This window comes from Sinocyclocheilus rhinocerous, unplaced genomic scaffold (assembly GCF_001515625.1).
Source record: "Sinocyclocheilus rhinocerous isolate Xijiao unplaced genomic scaffold, SAMN03320098_v1.1 scaffold36, whole genome shotgun sequence".
In the NCBI taxonomy this organism is placed as follows: domain Eukaryota; kingdom Metazoa; phylum Chordata; class Actinopteri; order Cypriniformes; family Cyprinidae; genus Sinocyclocheilus; species Sinocyclocheilus rhinocerous.
In genome coordinates, this window is record NW_015664459.1 from 1,468,625 (window position 1) to 1,482,304 (window position 13,680).

Sequence of the window (13,680 nt, forward strand, 5' to 3'; positions counted from 1 at the left end):
GTTCAATAGAACTATCGACCATAGTTAGCTAACAATGTTTTTGGGAAACACACAACAGAGCGAGAGGTAACTGAACTTGAAGTCATCGTCAGCACTACACAGGACTTGCTCGAGAAGGATTTTACATTTTGTTTTGGACCACAAAATCAACAATGTCACCAAAGAAGTGTGTTTTTGGTTGTGAGGTAAAGGATAACCTTTTTTAGCTTTCCAAAGAACCCTGCGTTAAGATAATTATTTATGCTGATGTCACAGCATGCAGACAATCGCTATGCAAAAGCTTTGCATGCTCGTGACTCTTTAGCTCTGCCCAAGGCACGCCTCCAGGAGCTTGACTGTTTTCGGAACAATGCAATACTACTCAATAAGTACTCAAGATTAACATGAGATTGGCAGAAGATTCCTTGCCAAGATTCCAGCTTCCTATAATGCCTGGTGATTTTGAAGAACACCTGACAAGAGATCATAGACCATTTGTCTTTACAGAATCTCCCCAGATCTTTCAAATTCCGAGGTCCATGTTCATGTACGAGGTACATCTTAAGTTCACCCTACTAATTTTTTATATACGGTTCAGATCAGGGCACTGGGATGCCATGACAGAGCCTTAATTTTGTGCTCAGTGACCCATTTTGTGTTTTGGATTGTTGTCCAGATAGAAGATCCAACCACTGCCCCTAAAAAGATTTCTAGCAGGGACAGTCAGGTTTAGATTTTTTTATCTGTCCCTATTTGATAGAATCTATGATGCCATTTATCTGGACCTCCGGTAGAAAAAAAGGCCCACAACATTAAAGATACAGCAGTACATTTCATTTTACAGATGGGGTACTTTTTATCACTGTGTGCACCAAACCCATCTCGAGTGTTTGCTGCCAAAAAATCTCATTTTTTAATTTCATCTGACCATAGAACCCAGTCCTGTTTGAAGTTCCAGTAGTGTCTGGCAAATTAATATTCTGGAGTTTGTTTTTGGATGAGAGCATTTTCATCTCTTGATTTTTTTCTTGAAACCCTCCCAAACAACAGGTGGTTATGTAGGTGCTGTTTGATTTTTTTATTTTGAGGATTTTTGACCCTGAGACTCCACTATTTTCTGCAATTCTCCTGCTGTGATCCTTGGAGAGCCTTTGGCCACTCAAACCATCCTCCTCGCCTTTATGACAATATAGACACACATCCTCTTCCAGGCAGATTTGTAACATTTTCTGTTGATTGGAAATTCTTAATTATTGCCCTGATGGTGGAAATTGGAATTTTCAATGCTTTAGATATTTTCTAACAGCCACTTTCTATTTTGTAAAGCTCAACAACCTTTTGCTGCACATCAGAACTACAGTGGGTACGGAAAGTATTCAGACCCCCTTAAATTTTTCACTCTTTGTTATATTGCAGCCATTGGCCTTTGTTTTCCCTCATGTTTATATTCCTGTGAAACAGCAAATTTGCATGTTCATAGTCACCCTGGTGTGCAAAAGATATTTTACTCATAATAATTTTTCTAGTAGTGTCAATAATTGTGGCCAACATGTATTTGAGAAAAAACATTTATTTCATAATGAGATTTTTATGGTAGGTTTATTTTAATATATAGAGACAGAATACCAACCAAAAAATCCAGAAAAAACACATTATATAAAGGTTAGAGATTGATTTGCATTTCAGTGAGTGAAATAAGTATTTGATCCCCTACCAACCAGCAAGAATTCTGGCTCCCACAGTTCTGAAGCGGCTCTTTGCTGCTTCTGTAAAGATACACGCATATGTCTCCTTTGAATAAATATAGCCAAAATCCATTGCCATGACTTATCGCGAGAGGCAAAAGGTTACTTTTTAGTCACATAACATTGGTTAATGGAAACGCCGTCATTTCGCAATACTTTTTTATCGACATTTATAAAATATCGCTAAAGTTTTGCACAAATCTGTAATGGAAACACTCCTACTGTTGTCTCTTACTCACCTTAAGTGCCCTCCTCAATCATTCTTAACACAACAGGATTCATGTGTTGGCACTTCATTTAACTGTGGTGATTAATTCACTAGCTCCAGAGAAAGCTCCATGTGTTGTGCTTGAATGTGTCACTGAACCAGGAACATTAAGATCTAAACTCCATCAACCATCTGATGCACTTAGCAGAAGCCATCGTCAGCCTTAACTTTATAAAAGTTTTCTGAAGACCTAACAAGAAGGAAAATACAACCAAAATATAACAAGATGATACAATGTAGACACTATTAGTTGAACAAACAGATCTCGCCTGATGTTAAGCCTACATTGCTGTCTCAAGCTGGTCCGGATGTTCAAACAAACAGAGTAATGTTGTGATAGTGCCAAAAGGGCCAGTGTTTACACTTCTGAGGGAAATCATAACATGAATGATTTACTTAGTTGTCTCTGCATAAAAGCCCATGATAGAATTTACTATCTTAACCTCTAAAACACTTGTCTTCTATTAATTAACTAACAAAATAACAAAAATACTATTATTTATTTTTGCACTTCTGCTAGAATAGCTACTGTAAATATATTTGGGAAGCACAGACAAAACTTTTGGACAATACACATATAGTGTAAGTATATAATAACAGCTAATAATATCATTCATGTATATATAAAATAAATAATGCATGCATGTATTTAAGAAAAATATGTTACGTTTATATACTAAATATTTTTATATATGATTTATTATGAATATAAATATATACATGTAAATATTTTCAAAATATATGCTGTGTGTCTTTATATATACATAATAAATATACACAGTACACACACATATGTAAACAAAAACTTTTATTTTGGATGTGATTAATCACAATTAATTGTTTGATAGCACTAATATATATACTGTCATCTTTCCCAAAAAGTCTCATGGCTGTATTAGATCAAAAGGGTGCTTCTACTCTAAATACTGAGCATGTGATATTTCAGTTTTTTTTTTTTAATAAATCTGCAAAAATGTCAACAATTCTGTGTTTTTCTGTCAATATGGGGTGCTGTGTGTACATTAATGAGGAAAAAAAATTAACTTAAATGATTTTAGCAAATGGCTGCAATATAACAAAGAGTGAAAAATGTAAGGGGGTCTGAATACTTTCCGTACCCACTGTATATTATTTCTCAAATGAAACCGTTTTCAACATCTTATTCAACAGTTAAGCTCTCTGTACTTTTTATCACTACAATGTTAGGATATCAATGTAACATCATAACCGGTTGAGAGTGAGACAGACTTCAAATTCAGCTGAAGCATCTGTCATTATAATATGTTTTATCACGACCCTATGAGTCAAACAGCTCTGAGCCACAGCAGGTGTGAATGAGTGAGTACGTTTGAGGATCACAAATCATAATCAAGATTATTAACGTACCTGCTTTTCAGCAAATCAGTTATGACTACTGGACGAACAGCTGACATTTAGTCATCCTCATGTCAACCCGACATGATCCTTGTGGAATGAAACCAAATGAATATCTTAAAGATCACAGAGAAGCTACCAAATCTTTTCTGACTTAAATTAAAGAAAGCAACATGAAAGGCAAGAAGGGCTTAAAAAGGATCAATCTTTAGGCATATGCCTCCTACTCTTGAGATGAGCCACAGCATTACACATCCCATGAATGTGTTATATGAGTGTGGGCAGTTCTGTACAAAACCAAAGACAGCATCCGAACGCAGCCCCCATTATTTATGAGGGCGGTCAACTACAGTTTAATCAATGTGCTACAATCTCACCTGTATCTTTGGCAGGAACATATGGTGGTGTTGGCATAGAGAGATAAGGATTAGGACAGTTTTTTTAACCTACTTTAGAACTATCTAATCTGTATTCGGCAGGTAGAGCAGGGGATGCATTAGAAAATAGACAGGTAGACAAGTGAAGCCTGTGTGCCTCTTATTGTTGTCAGGCTAGTGCAGGTGTGACAACTTCCCTATTTAAATGCATAAAACTCATTAGAACTCAAATTTCATAACACTAAAACCAGTAGGTAATGTTTGCTAAGGTTAACAACACTATAGGCTATTCCTATGGTTCCCAGTTGTTAAATTCTCTAAACATAAGTATTAAACTTTGGCACTTTTTGAATTTGGTTCTGCTCTTGTCGAGCCATTTTACATATTGCCATCATCATCATCGTCATTTGTTTTGGTACACCTTGATTTGGTATCATATCTTCTCATCATTAAAAACAAATACATTGCTGAAAAACAGGTTGTGGTACACATAGCCTATATTTTTGTTGTGAAATTTTTTACTGATTTTCATGAAGTAAACCCAAGAATAACTTTCGTATTTTAAGTAATATTTTAAAATAAACACACACTGAACAACATAGATTTATTTGATTATAGACATAATTAGTTTTTTTAATCATATTAATTTAGTATAAAATATGATACGAGTAAACGTTCCTCAATATACCATACTATTTTAATAATTTGAACATCTCACAGTCATCTCAATCATCATCGTATTGCACTGCATTTGCATTATGTTTTGCCCCCAACAATAAAAACTACAGCACTTTAAACATATAGCCTACAACTAAGAATTTAAATATTATTGAGCGATATAGAGTGAAAGCTGATATTTATATGCATTTTATGTAGCCTGCTATACTGTTAGAAAGATCTCACTGATTCACATCAGAATTTCATCCTACTTTTTAGCCATGTATTAGCAACTGCACCAAATTGCATATTTTTGCTCAGTTTTATATATATATATATATATATATATAATGAGCCATTAAAGCATATATAATAATGAAATAGCCTAACACATGCCCTTTTTTATAGTTTCAATAAAATGTTCCATTTCTGATTTTTCTGACTATTATTTCATATGTCATGCTTTTCAGGGTTAAGCATCAATTATCATGAAAAAAGATCCCTCAGGTTTACAGCAGCTGTGTGAAGGTTACAGTGTTTCCCTCATCAAAAATTCATTTTTCCTGAAAGGGCAGTAAAAGGGCAAGGGCAGTCCCTGGGTGTTTCAGCATGAAACAGGCAGCGATAACCAGTCTCCTCCCAGTAATGCTACTCAGACCTCCAGGTGAAAAGCAATCAAAAAAAGCTTCACTCTTCACAAAATACAGTACAGCAAAGCACCAAAACATGTCAGTTATCAAAGGCAAAAACTGCTGTGTATGACTTGTTCATTAACATCTACATAATAAAAATAAACACTTGTCTAGTACAAATATGTCGCTTTGTTTCATAATTACAGTGTATAAGTTTTTCTTTATTTACCCTCAAAAAATGGAAGTGAAATGTGACAACATGCCCCGTAGGTGGAACACATTGTAACATCTGAGGGGCACGTTGTAACTTGACCATATGGACAGCTTAAAATCTTATCTGATCGAATGAAAAAAAATATACAAGACAAACTAAAATATTTTGTTAATTAAAAAAAAAACAAAAAAAACATATATATACAGTGGGGAAAATAATTATTTGATCCCCTGCTGATTTTATAAGTTTGACCACTTACAAAAAAATTAAGGGTCTATAATTTTTATGGTAGGTTTATTTTAACGGATAGAGACAGAATATCAACAAAAAAAATCCAGAAAAAACACATTATATAAAGGTAATATCGGTATCGGCCCCAAAAAACCAATATCGGTCGGGCTCTATTATGGAGCACAATACTGCTCCATGGATCAAAGAGCGACCAATTCAGCCACCCAAAGCAAATGGGGGTTATTTTAGAAACCGTTCTAAATAATATAAATTCAGAACTCTTGTCTCAAAATTGTTTCTCTCTATGAAAATTTCTTCAATTCAACAATACTGCCAGTGTTTCATTCTACAATGTCATTTCCAGATGATTTTTTTGTAATGTAAGTTCATAATACCTATACTATAGCATCGTAAAAAAGTAAACATTACTTAGAAAAGAATAAATAAAATTGTAAACATTACAAAGAATTTGCATAAAATCTAAATGTATTCACTTCATGAAGAGATAATACATTAAGCAAAAATTAATTGTTATATTAAAAGAGCGCTATTTCCATACTGTAAGAGACTTTCAGAATTAAAGTAATAATACTATGCATTGTGTACATTGCTGTTTGACATGTTTCAAAACTTAAAGTGAGTGACAGCATCTGCCAAGGCAACAGCAGAATTTCTGGGTATTAATATCGTAAAGTTCACTCTTTTTAGCGAATCGGTTCTTTTGAACGGCCTTTTCAATGATTTGATTCAGGAACCGATTCAGTGAATCATTCCAGAATTCGGGGTGATTGTGATTGTTTTAATGTCAACCGTATTTCTGGTTCTTAAAAAAAACGAACGCTTTGTTTGAGGTACTCATGTTACCAACAAGTTTTGCAGTGTCCCAGGATAAATTCATTTTACAAACAAAATAATCAAATATCAGTTACTACCATTTTAATTACAGCAAACCTAACTGTGCTCCCAATCAACAGACACAAATTAAAACCAACATAAGATCAGTCGATAACTTAAACTCGGTTCAGATTGATTCAGTCCTATTTGCGATTCGGTTCGAATGATTCTTTCCAAAGAACCGAAACAGACATCACTATGAATTATCGCTCGCAGCTTTCTAGCTTTGTTCTCTCCTGCGCAGCGCACAGATGGGAAGTGAAACTCAAAAACCCCCAAAAGACGGATATGATGATTCTATTTTTATCGAAATGTTTTGGAAATGTGTTCATAGTTCATAAAATGCATAAACAAATGAAAAGATGCAGATGTCGAGCATCCTTTTTATGCCACAAGACTGACAAAGAAACATGATGTTGGAGTCGTGCAAGCACAAAGGGATGCAAACAGTTTTTTTCCATCTTCAAGGACTGACATTACAAAATGTATCTTCAATCAAATAATTACACGCATATTGAAAGCGTGTGTGGTTAGGCATGATTTAATCTACTATCCTAGTCTAAAACATTAGGGTTGGTGATTTTTTCCCCCCACATCATTAAATATTTTTGCAATTAACGCACATACTGTAGAAGTGTACATGCATGAATGCCAATGCCAAAGTGACCACTCGAAATTGATGTTTTGCCTCTACAACAGAGACACTAAATGGAAACTGAAGAAATGCCACTGTCTATACTCACGTATGGGCGCAGCTTGCGATGCTGACAGGTTTGTGGTACACCTCCAGACAGATGGGACAGGAGAACTGGCTCTCCAGGCTTTCCCCAGGTGCGGCTGCTGCGGCTCCATTTTGCTGCTGATGCTGCCTGAGCTGAGCAGCAGACACAAAACTGCGGAACATCGCCATTATGAACACGGACCGCAGGATGAACCACTAATACTGCCGATGCAAATAGGATTCCGTGGTTTTAACGAATGTCTCGCAGGGAAAATGTGATTTACACGACATTAGATACCGCATCTGCGATCTCCAACAGTGTTAGCCAAGGAGAACACGCCGTTGTTCGAAAGAAGTAAACATTACATGGTAGCTTTAACGGAACCGTCTCGATCCGATTAGACCAACAAAATGATGGGAGTTGTAGTTTTTACTGCGATCATTTACAGCGAGTGACTGTTTAATAGAACTACATTTCCCAGATATTGCATTCATAAGAATTCCATGGAGCATAGCTAGATGGCGTCAACATGAATGTAGCGAATATGACACATAGGTCTACGTTGTCAATAATAAAAAAATAGGAATGAATATTATTTTATATGATAAAAAAGTAATAAAATTTGAATATTTTGAACATTTATTTTTGACTAAAAAAGCTAACCCTTTAATATACATTAAAGTCAGACGATGCATACTCTAACTTACAGCTAAAATATAATTAAACATACAAATAAATAATAACAACAACACGTATTTTTTATATTTTATATTAGAATGATATAGGAATTTCATACGAATGATATAACAGTTTTAATGTCAATAAACAAAATAAATAATTTTACAAATTTCAGAATATTAACAAATACAAAAAAATGTATTAAATAATAATTTAAAAAAACTTTACATAAGACCCAGTGCGCTTGCTTTGCTGTTTTTCCAAATCAAGAAGTGTGTGTATGTGTATGGAATTTACCAATAATTACACAGAAAATAAACATAACACATTAAGAAAACAGATAACATTAAAACATTGATGTCAGGCGATGTGAAAATTAAACATAAAAATAGCGTTAATAACATTGAAGTAATCAAACGACGCAAACATATGGGCGTGGTCACGGAACGTCATCAAAAGGGGTCAGGAAAATGCAGTACTGTAGTCACACGTGAAAACAAGCGTACGCCAATATGTGTCAGTTAAACGATTCCCTTGAATAAGTATTGAGAGAATTGCACACTTCTAAACGGCCTGAAGAAAAGCATCGTATGGTTGGACACGTTTTGTCTCTTAGTTTGTGAATTTGAAGCGGTCATGTGTCAAGTTGAAGAAGACTATAATGGCCTGGAGTGTAAGCAGGAGAAGATACCTGTGCCGACGTAAGCTGAATTGAACAACCTCTGTGTGACAACAAATAATTCAGAAACTAATTAAGAATGGTTTTACAATGTTTTGGACATCTATGGTAATTATTGTACCATTATATCGTTGCGGATATGACTCCATAAGTGTACCAACACCACAGTACTTTGTTGTAAACATAATGTGCATAGTGTACTATGGTGCAATGGTGGTACTTTGACACATGGCATGATGCTGAATCGCAATCATGTACTTGCACATTAATATGGTACTAAAAGAATACTATAGCACTACAGTGATTTATATTTTTTTGTTTGTTCTTATTGACAAATTGAACAAACTCCTATATGTGTGACACATGTTTAGGCTTAACAGGAAGTGTATGAAATGTAAGGAGGGAACTGCTGTGCTCATCATTCGGGTCAATGATTCATTTTGCCGGTAGGCGATTAATTAATCTTCTCAATGTGTCACTTACACTTAATTATGTGATTCAGCCTTATCAAAAACTTGATCTATCGGCTTACTAGGTCCTGCTTTAAGGAGTACTTCATACACAAGTTTCGGGCCATGCTGGGAAAGAATCGTGTCATCTTTCTCCAGGAGAAGGTAAATATATATATATAGAATATTAACAAATACAAAAAAATGTATTAAATAATAATTTAAAAAAACTTTACATAAGACCCAGTGCGCTTGCTTTGCTGTTTTTCCAAATCAAGAAGTGTGTGTATGTGTATGGAATTTACCAATAATTACACAGAAAATAAACATAACACATTAAGAAAACAGATAACATTAAAACATTGATGTCAGGCGATGTGAAAATTAAACATAAAAATAGCGTTAATAACATTGAAGTAATCAAACGACGCAAACATATGGGCGTGGTCACGGAACGTCATCAAAAGGGGTCAGGAAAATGCAGTACTGTAGTCACACGTGAAAACAAGCGTACGCCAATATGTGTCAGTTAAACGATTCCCTTGAATAAGTATTGAGAGAATTGCACACTTCTAAACGGCCTGAAGAAAAGCATCGTATGGTTGGACACGTTTTGTCTCTTAGTTTGTGAATTTGAAGCGGTCATGTGTCAAGTTGAAGAAGACTATAATGGCCTGGAGTGTAAGCAGGAGAAGATACCTGTGCCGACGTAAGCTGAATTGAACAACCTCTGTGTGACAACAAATAATTCAGAAACTAATTAAGAATGGTTTTACAATGTTTTGGACATCTATGGTAATTATTGTACCATTATATCGTTGCGGATATGACTCCATAAGTGTACCAACACCACAGTACTTTGTTGTAAACATAATATGCATAGTGTACTATGGTGCAATGGCGGTACTTTGACACACGGCATGATGCTGAATCGCAATCATGTTCTTGCACATTAATATGGTACTAAAAGAATACTATAGCACTACAGTGATTTATATTTTTTTGTTTGTTCTTATTGACAAATTGAACAAACTCCTATATGTGTGACACATGTTTAGGCTTAACAGGAAGTGTATGAAATGGGAATTATTAATAAATAAATTGATTGTTTTTTTTGTTTTTTTTCTTATGTTCTGCTCCAAAATATTTTCACCCCAGGATTTTGTTTGGAGCTGCAGCAATGTTTAGTTTATTTTCAATGAATCAGTTCCTGGTTCATAAAATGTCTGAATGACTCATTAGCAAATCAGACGAATCAAGATGATTTTTAAAAAATCCTAATCCAGTAATGACTGAAAATTGTATTTTTTTTCTGGTGCCCAAAACTGTAATTACTACAAGATTCTAATAAGCCTGGGAGGAGACAAAGTGATGATGATTAAGAATTAGCAGGGCTTATTGAATAATCTTCGTCTGAAATTCATCTTTGCTTTGTCTAGACTTTGTGCAAACTTTGTCTGAACTGGACTTCATCCTGTATTTTGTCTATCCAGCACAAATTTAAAAAGTGTTATTTTACCATAATAATAATAATTTTACAATAATTAAATGTATCAACTGTTGCAAGCATGGCAAGAGCATGGAAATAATAATTAATCTAAAATATAATAAAAATTACATAAATGCTTAAATAATAAATGATATAAATGCTTGAATGAATAAAAAAGCATAAAGAACATAAAACACAACACGCATGGTTTCTCTCGATGCGATCCTTCAACATCTACACTGACTGCTCATCTCCTCAGTTTCACTTGAACAACTTAAATGAATTGTTTGTTCACTGACCTTTACACTAATTGCTCTTCTTAGGTTCTTCTGGCTGTTTCTGGTGGCGCAGCCTCTTGCTCGATGCTCTCACAAGTTCAAGAGGTAAATACACCATGTTGCTCTCTAGGCATTTTTATTAAAAAACGGGCCATAGTGTGTGAGGAACATGTTAGCTTGTTTGCTGATTATTCAAAGTGGCCTACCAGCTCTAACCAGCAATTTAAAACAACCATTTGAGGCTTGGTTCCAGCAGTCTTTATTTCTCTAGTTTATTTTAGTTAATTTTTAGATCATTTAAGTCAAAGGAGAACTGGATCCTCGACTGAGCTTTGTTTCTCCCAAGATGATTTTTTTTTATACTACTATTATCACGATCATACACTAGGTAGATGCACTACTATCATATATTATCAATTCAACTGCACTGACACTATCAGATGAGAACAAAATTTTAACTGAATTGAGCTAGATAATGACACTAACTCTGTAATGTCAGCGTTGCTATTGAAATGAATTTAGCTAAATAATGGCACTGTTTCCTTCTGTAGAGCAGCTTATAGTTGAGTTTATTTCATAATTGACGAACATTGCAACATTGATACTGTTATTGACCTGAACTGAATTTACTTGAGCTGAATAATGACCCTGTTGTCTTCTGTAGAGCTGCTTTGCAGCTGAAATTGAATTTGTTTCATAATTGATGAAATTAACACTGTTATTTTCCTGTTAATTACTGTGAAGCTGCTTTGACACAATCTGTGTTGTTTAAAGCACTGTATGAATAAATGTGACTTTCTGCTTTCTTTTTTCAGGGGCTGAGTCGGGAGGCTCCCAAAAAGTTAAGATTTGTGCCTGGAATCATATACATTGACGGTAAATCTCTTTGAATTGGACACATAGGCATTATTCCTGTTTCTCAAATTTATGCTTTAGCATTGAACGTTTGTTACATTTGAAGTTGTGCACGTTATTTATTAGATGGCGGAGCTTGTGGTCGGAGTGCAGAGGAGCGGCAGAGGTCTAATGCTCTGCTGAAGAGCATCTTCACAGAGACTGGCTTCACTTACTTTATAGTTTCTCTAGAGCAGGTAAACCGACCCAATGCATTAACAGACTAATTTTCTAAAATCAAATAATCAATCATAACATGATTAGTCCACATCTTAAATGACATGAATCACTTTAGCTGCAGTACTTTCAGGGCATCACTTTGACTGTTGGTTGGGTTTGTTTGCAACTCCAGAGAGACTCTGACTGGAGGAGTGCTTTGCTCTTGACTGTGTTTTAGGTTTTCAGTCTGCCTACCTCTGTACTGGTGCCTGGCACATCTGATCCAGACCCATCCAATCCCAGCTATAAACAAGCCGTGGATCAGTATATCAAAGAGAAACAGACACTCACAGAAGAGAATGTAGCCAGTGCTGTGGCTCAGCTCAGTATAGAAGACTCTGCATATTCTCCCGAACACAAGCTGGCATTAGAGAGGCTGTTCTCATCAATGAAGACACTCACAGCCAAAGAGGATATGCTACAGACCTTAAGGTCAGTTTTCAGCAAACTTCTCTATTCTTTTTGCTTTTATTTTCTTTCCTTTTTGAGGTAGTCAGTTATCAAGCACACTCTCTGTAAATCTGATTCGTTTTAGCAAATTGTTCAGAAAGCTAATTTCACTGAATCATTTCACAAAACAGATTTGACTATTTGACTTTATGTAGAAATACCTATTTTTATACAAGGTTAAATAATGATTTTGTCACTACGCTTTTAATTTGGTTAATGGTCTTTACTAGTATTAAGTGTAAGTAAATGTATTTGTTCAACGTGCTTTTACACAAATTTTTTTACACAGGGAAAGTCGTGGCCTAATAGTTAGAGAGTCGGACTCATAATCCAAAGGTTGCGGGTTCGAGTCTCGTAGCGGCAGGGATTGTAGGTGGGGGGGAGTGAATGTACAGCGCTCTCTCCCACCCTTCAATACCACGACTGAGGTGCCCTTGAGCAAGGCACCGAACCCCCAACTGCTCCCCGGGCGCCGCAGCATAAATGGCTGCCCACTGCTCCGGGTGTGTGTTCACGGTGTGTGTGTGTTCACTCCGTTGGAATTTCGCCTGGAAACAAAGATGCCGTGACACCAAACAACCTCACGAAAGATGAAAGCCGTCATTTTTACAACTGTGACGATGAGCGCTTATCAGGATCAACTAAATGCTGGATTTAAAGTTCGCGGCATAGAATCTTTAAAATACGTCTTAGAGTTTTACACACCGGTCTGTTATTGTGGCGACATTTCCACGCCCCGAAACGTGACGCTGAACGAAACGAACTGTGATTGGTTGTTTGACATGTCGGTCAGACGGCCTTCATGGGAGGGTCTTGGCCAATGAAAGCTGCCATGAATTCCAGACCTTCAGCCGTCAGTCTGAAGGTCTGGCTGCGCGAGACTACATCATATAATCTTCACTTCCCTACAGGTACTGTTTACTAACAATGAGTCCTATAAATACAACTCTGAAACTACTTTAGAGTAGCCTTGCCGTTTCAAAGTTGCTAGCCCAATGCTGCATCAGAAATGAAAATGCACAGTTGCAATGTGATGAAGTTCTAGTGATTAAACAGTTTTCCACACCAGACACGTCACAGCTGCAGGACACTACTAAATCAATAACAAATCAGAGCCAATCAGAAGACCGTGTTGGCAGGCAGTGTTATACTTGTTTGTTCACATAGAATCCTTGAAGTCATTTTCAAAATCTAAGAAAAATTATCCATGGTCACTCTCATTATGGCTATTAATGACCTCCGTGAAGTTGGCACCCCATAAAAAGAAATAATCACCAAAACTATGCCATTCGTTTGTGCTGATTTGTGCCGCAAAAATGAACGTTTGTGCTGGTTTGGTGTTTGAGATATTAAACATTATTTTTTTGACCGTGTGACGTCACTCACCACCCCATGTTGTCCAAATCGCTCCTAACCAGCGCAGTTCGTTTGTGCCGTTAAAACAAACACTG

At 35.9% G+C, this 13,680-nt stretch overlaps 2 protein-coding genes across 3 annotated transcripts in view; one reads left to right on the plus strand and one right to left on the minus strand.

Annotated features, from left to right (window-relative positions):
• LOC107730161 (RING finger protein 166-like) overlaps positions 1–7,492 on the minus strand; it is a 40,378-nt gene extending 32,886 nt beyond the window's left edge. The window contains exon 1 of the mRNA XM_016540914.1: positions 7,115–7,492. Coding sequence (XP_016396400.1) covers positions 7,115–7,281 — 167 coding nt within the window. The 5' untranslated portion in view covers positions 7,282–7,492. The remainder of the gene's footprint in view (positions 1–7,114) is intronic.
• Positions 7,493–8,224: 732 nt separating this feature from the next.
• ctu2 (cytosolic thiouridylase subunit 2 homolog (S. pombe)) overlaps positions 8,225–13,680 on the plus strand; it is a 14,061-nt gene continuing 8,605 nt past the window's right edge. For both annotated transcript variants that reach the window (XM_016540892.1, XM_016540891.1), the window contains exons 1-7: positions 8,225–8,472; positions 8,822–8,896; positions 8,986–9,064; positions 10,712–10,771; positions 11,482–11,542; positions 11,648–11,757; positions 11,958–12,211. In XM_016540892.1, coding sequence (XP_016396378.1) covers positions 8,408–8,472; positions 8,822–8,896; positions 8,986–9,064; positions 10,712–10,771; positions 11,482–11,542; positions 11,648–11,757; positions 11,958–12,211 — 704 coding nt within the window. In that variant the 5' untranslated portion in view covers positions 8,225–8,407. The remainder of the gene's footprint in view (positions 8,473–8,821; positions 8,897–8,985; positions 9,065–10,711; positions 10,772–11,481; positions 11,543–11,647; positions 11,758–11,957; positions 12,212–13,680) is intronic.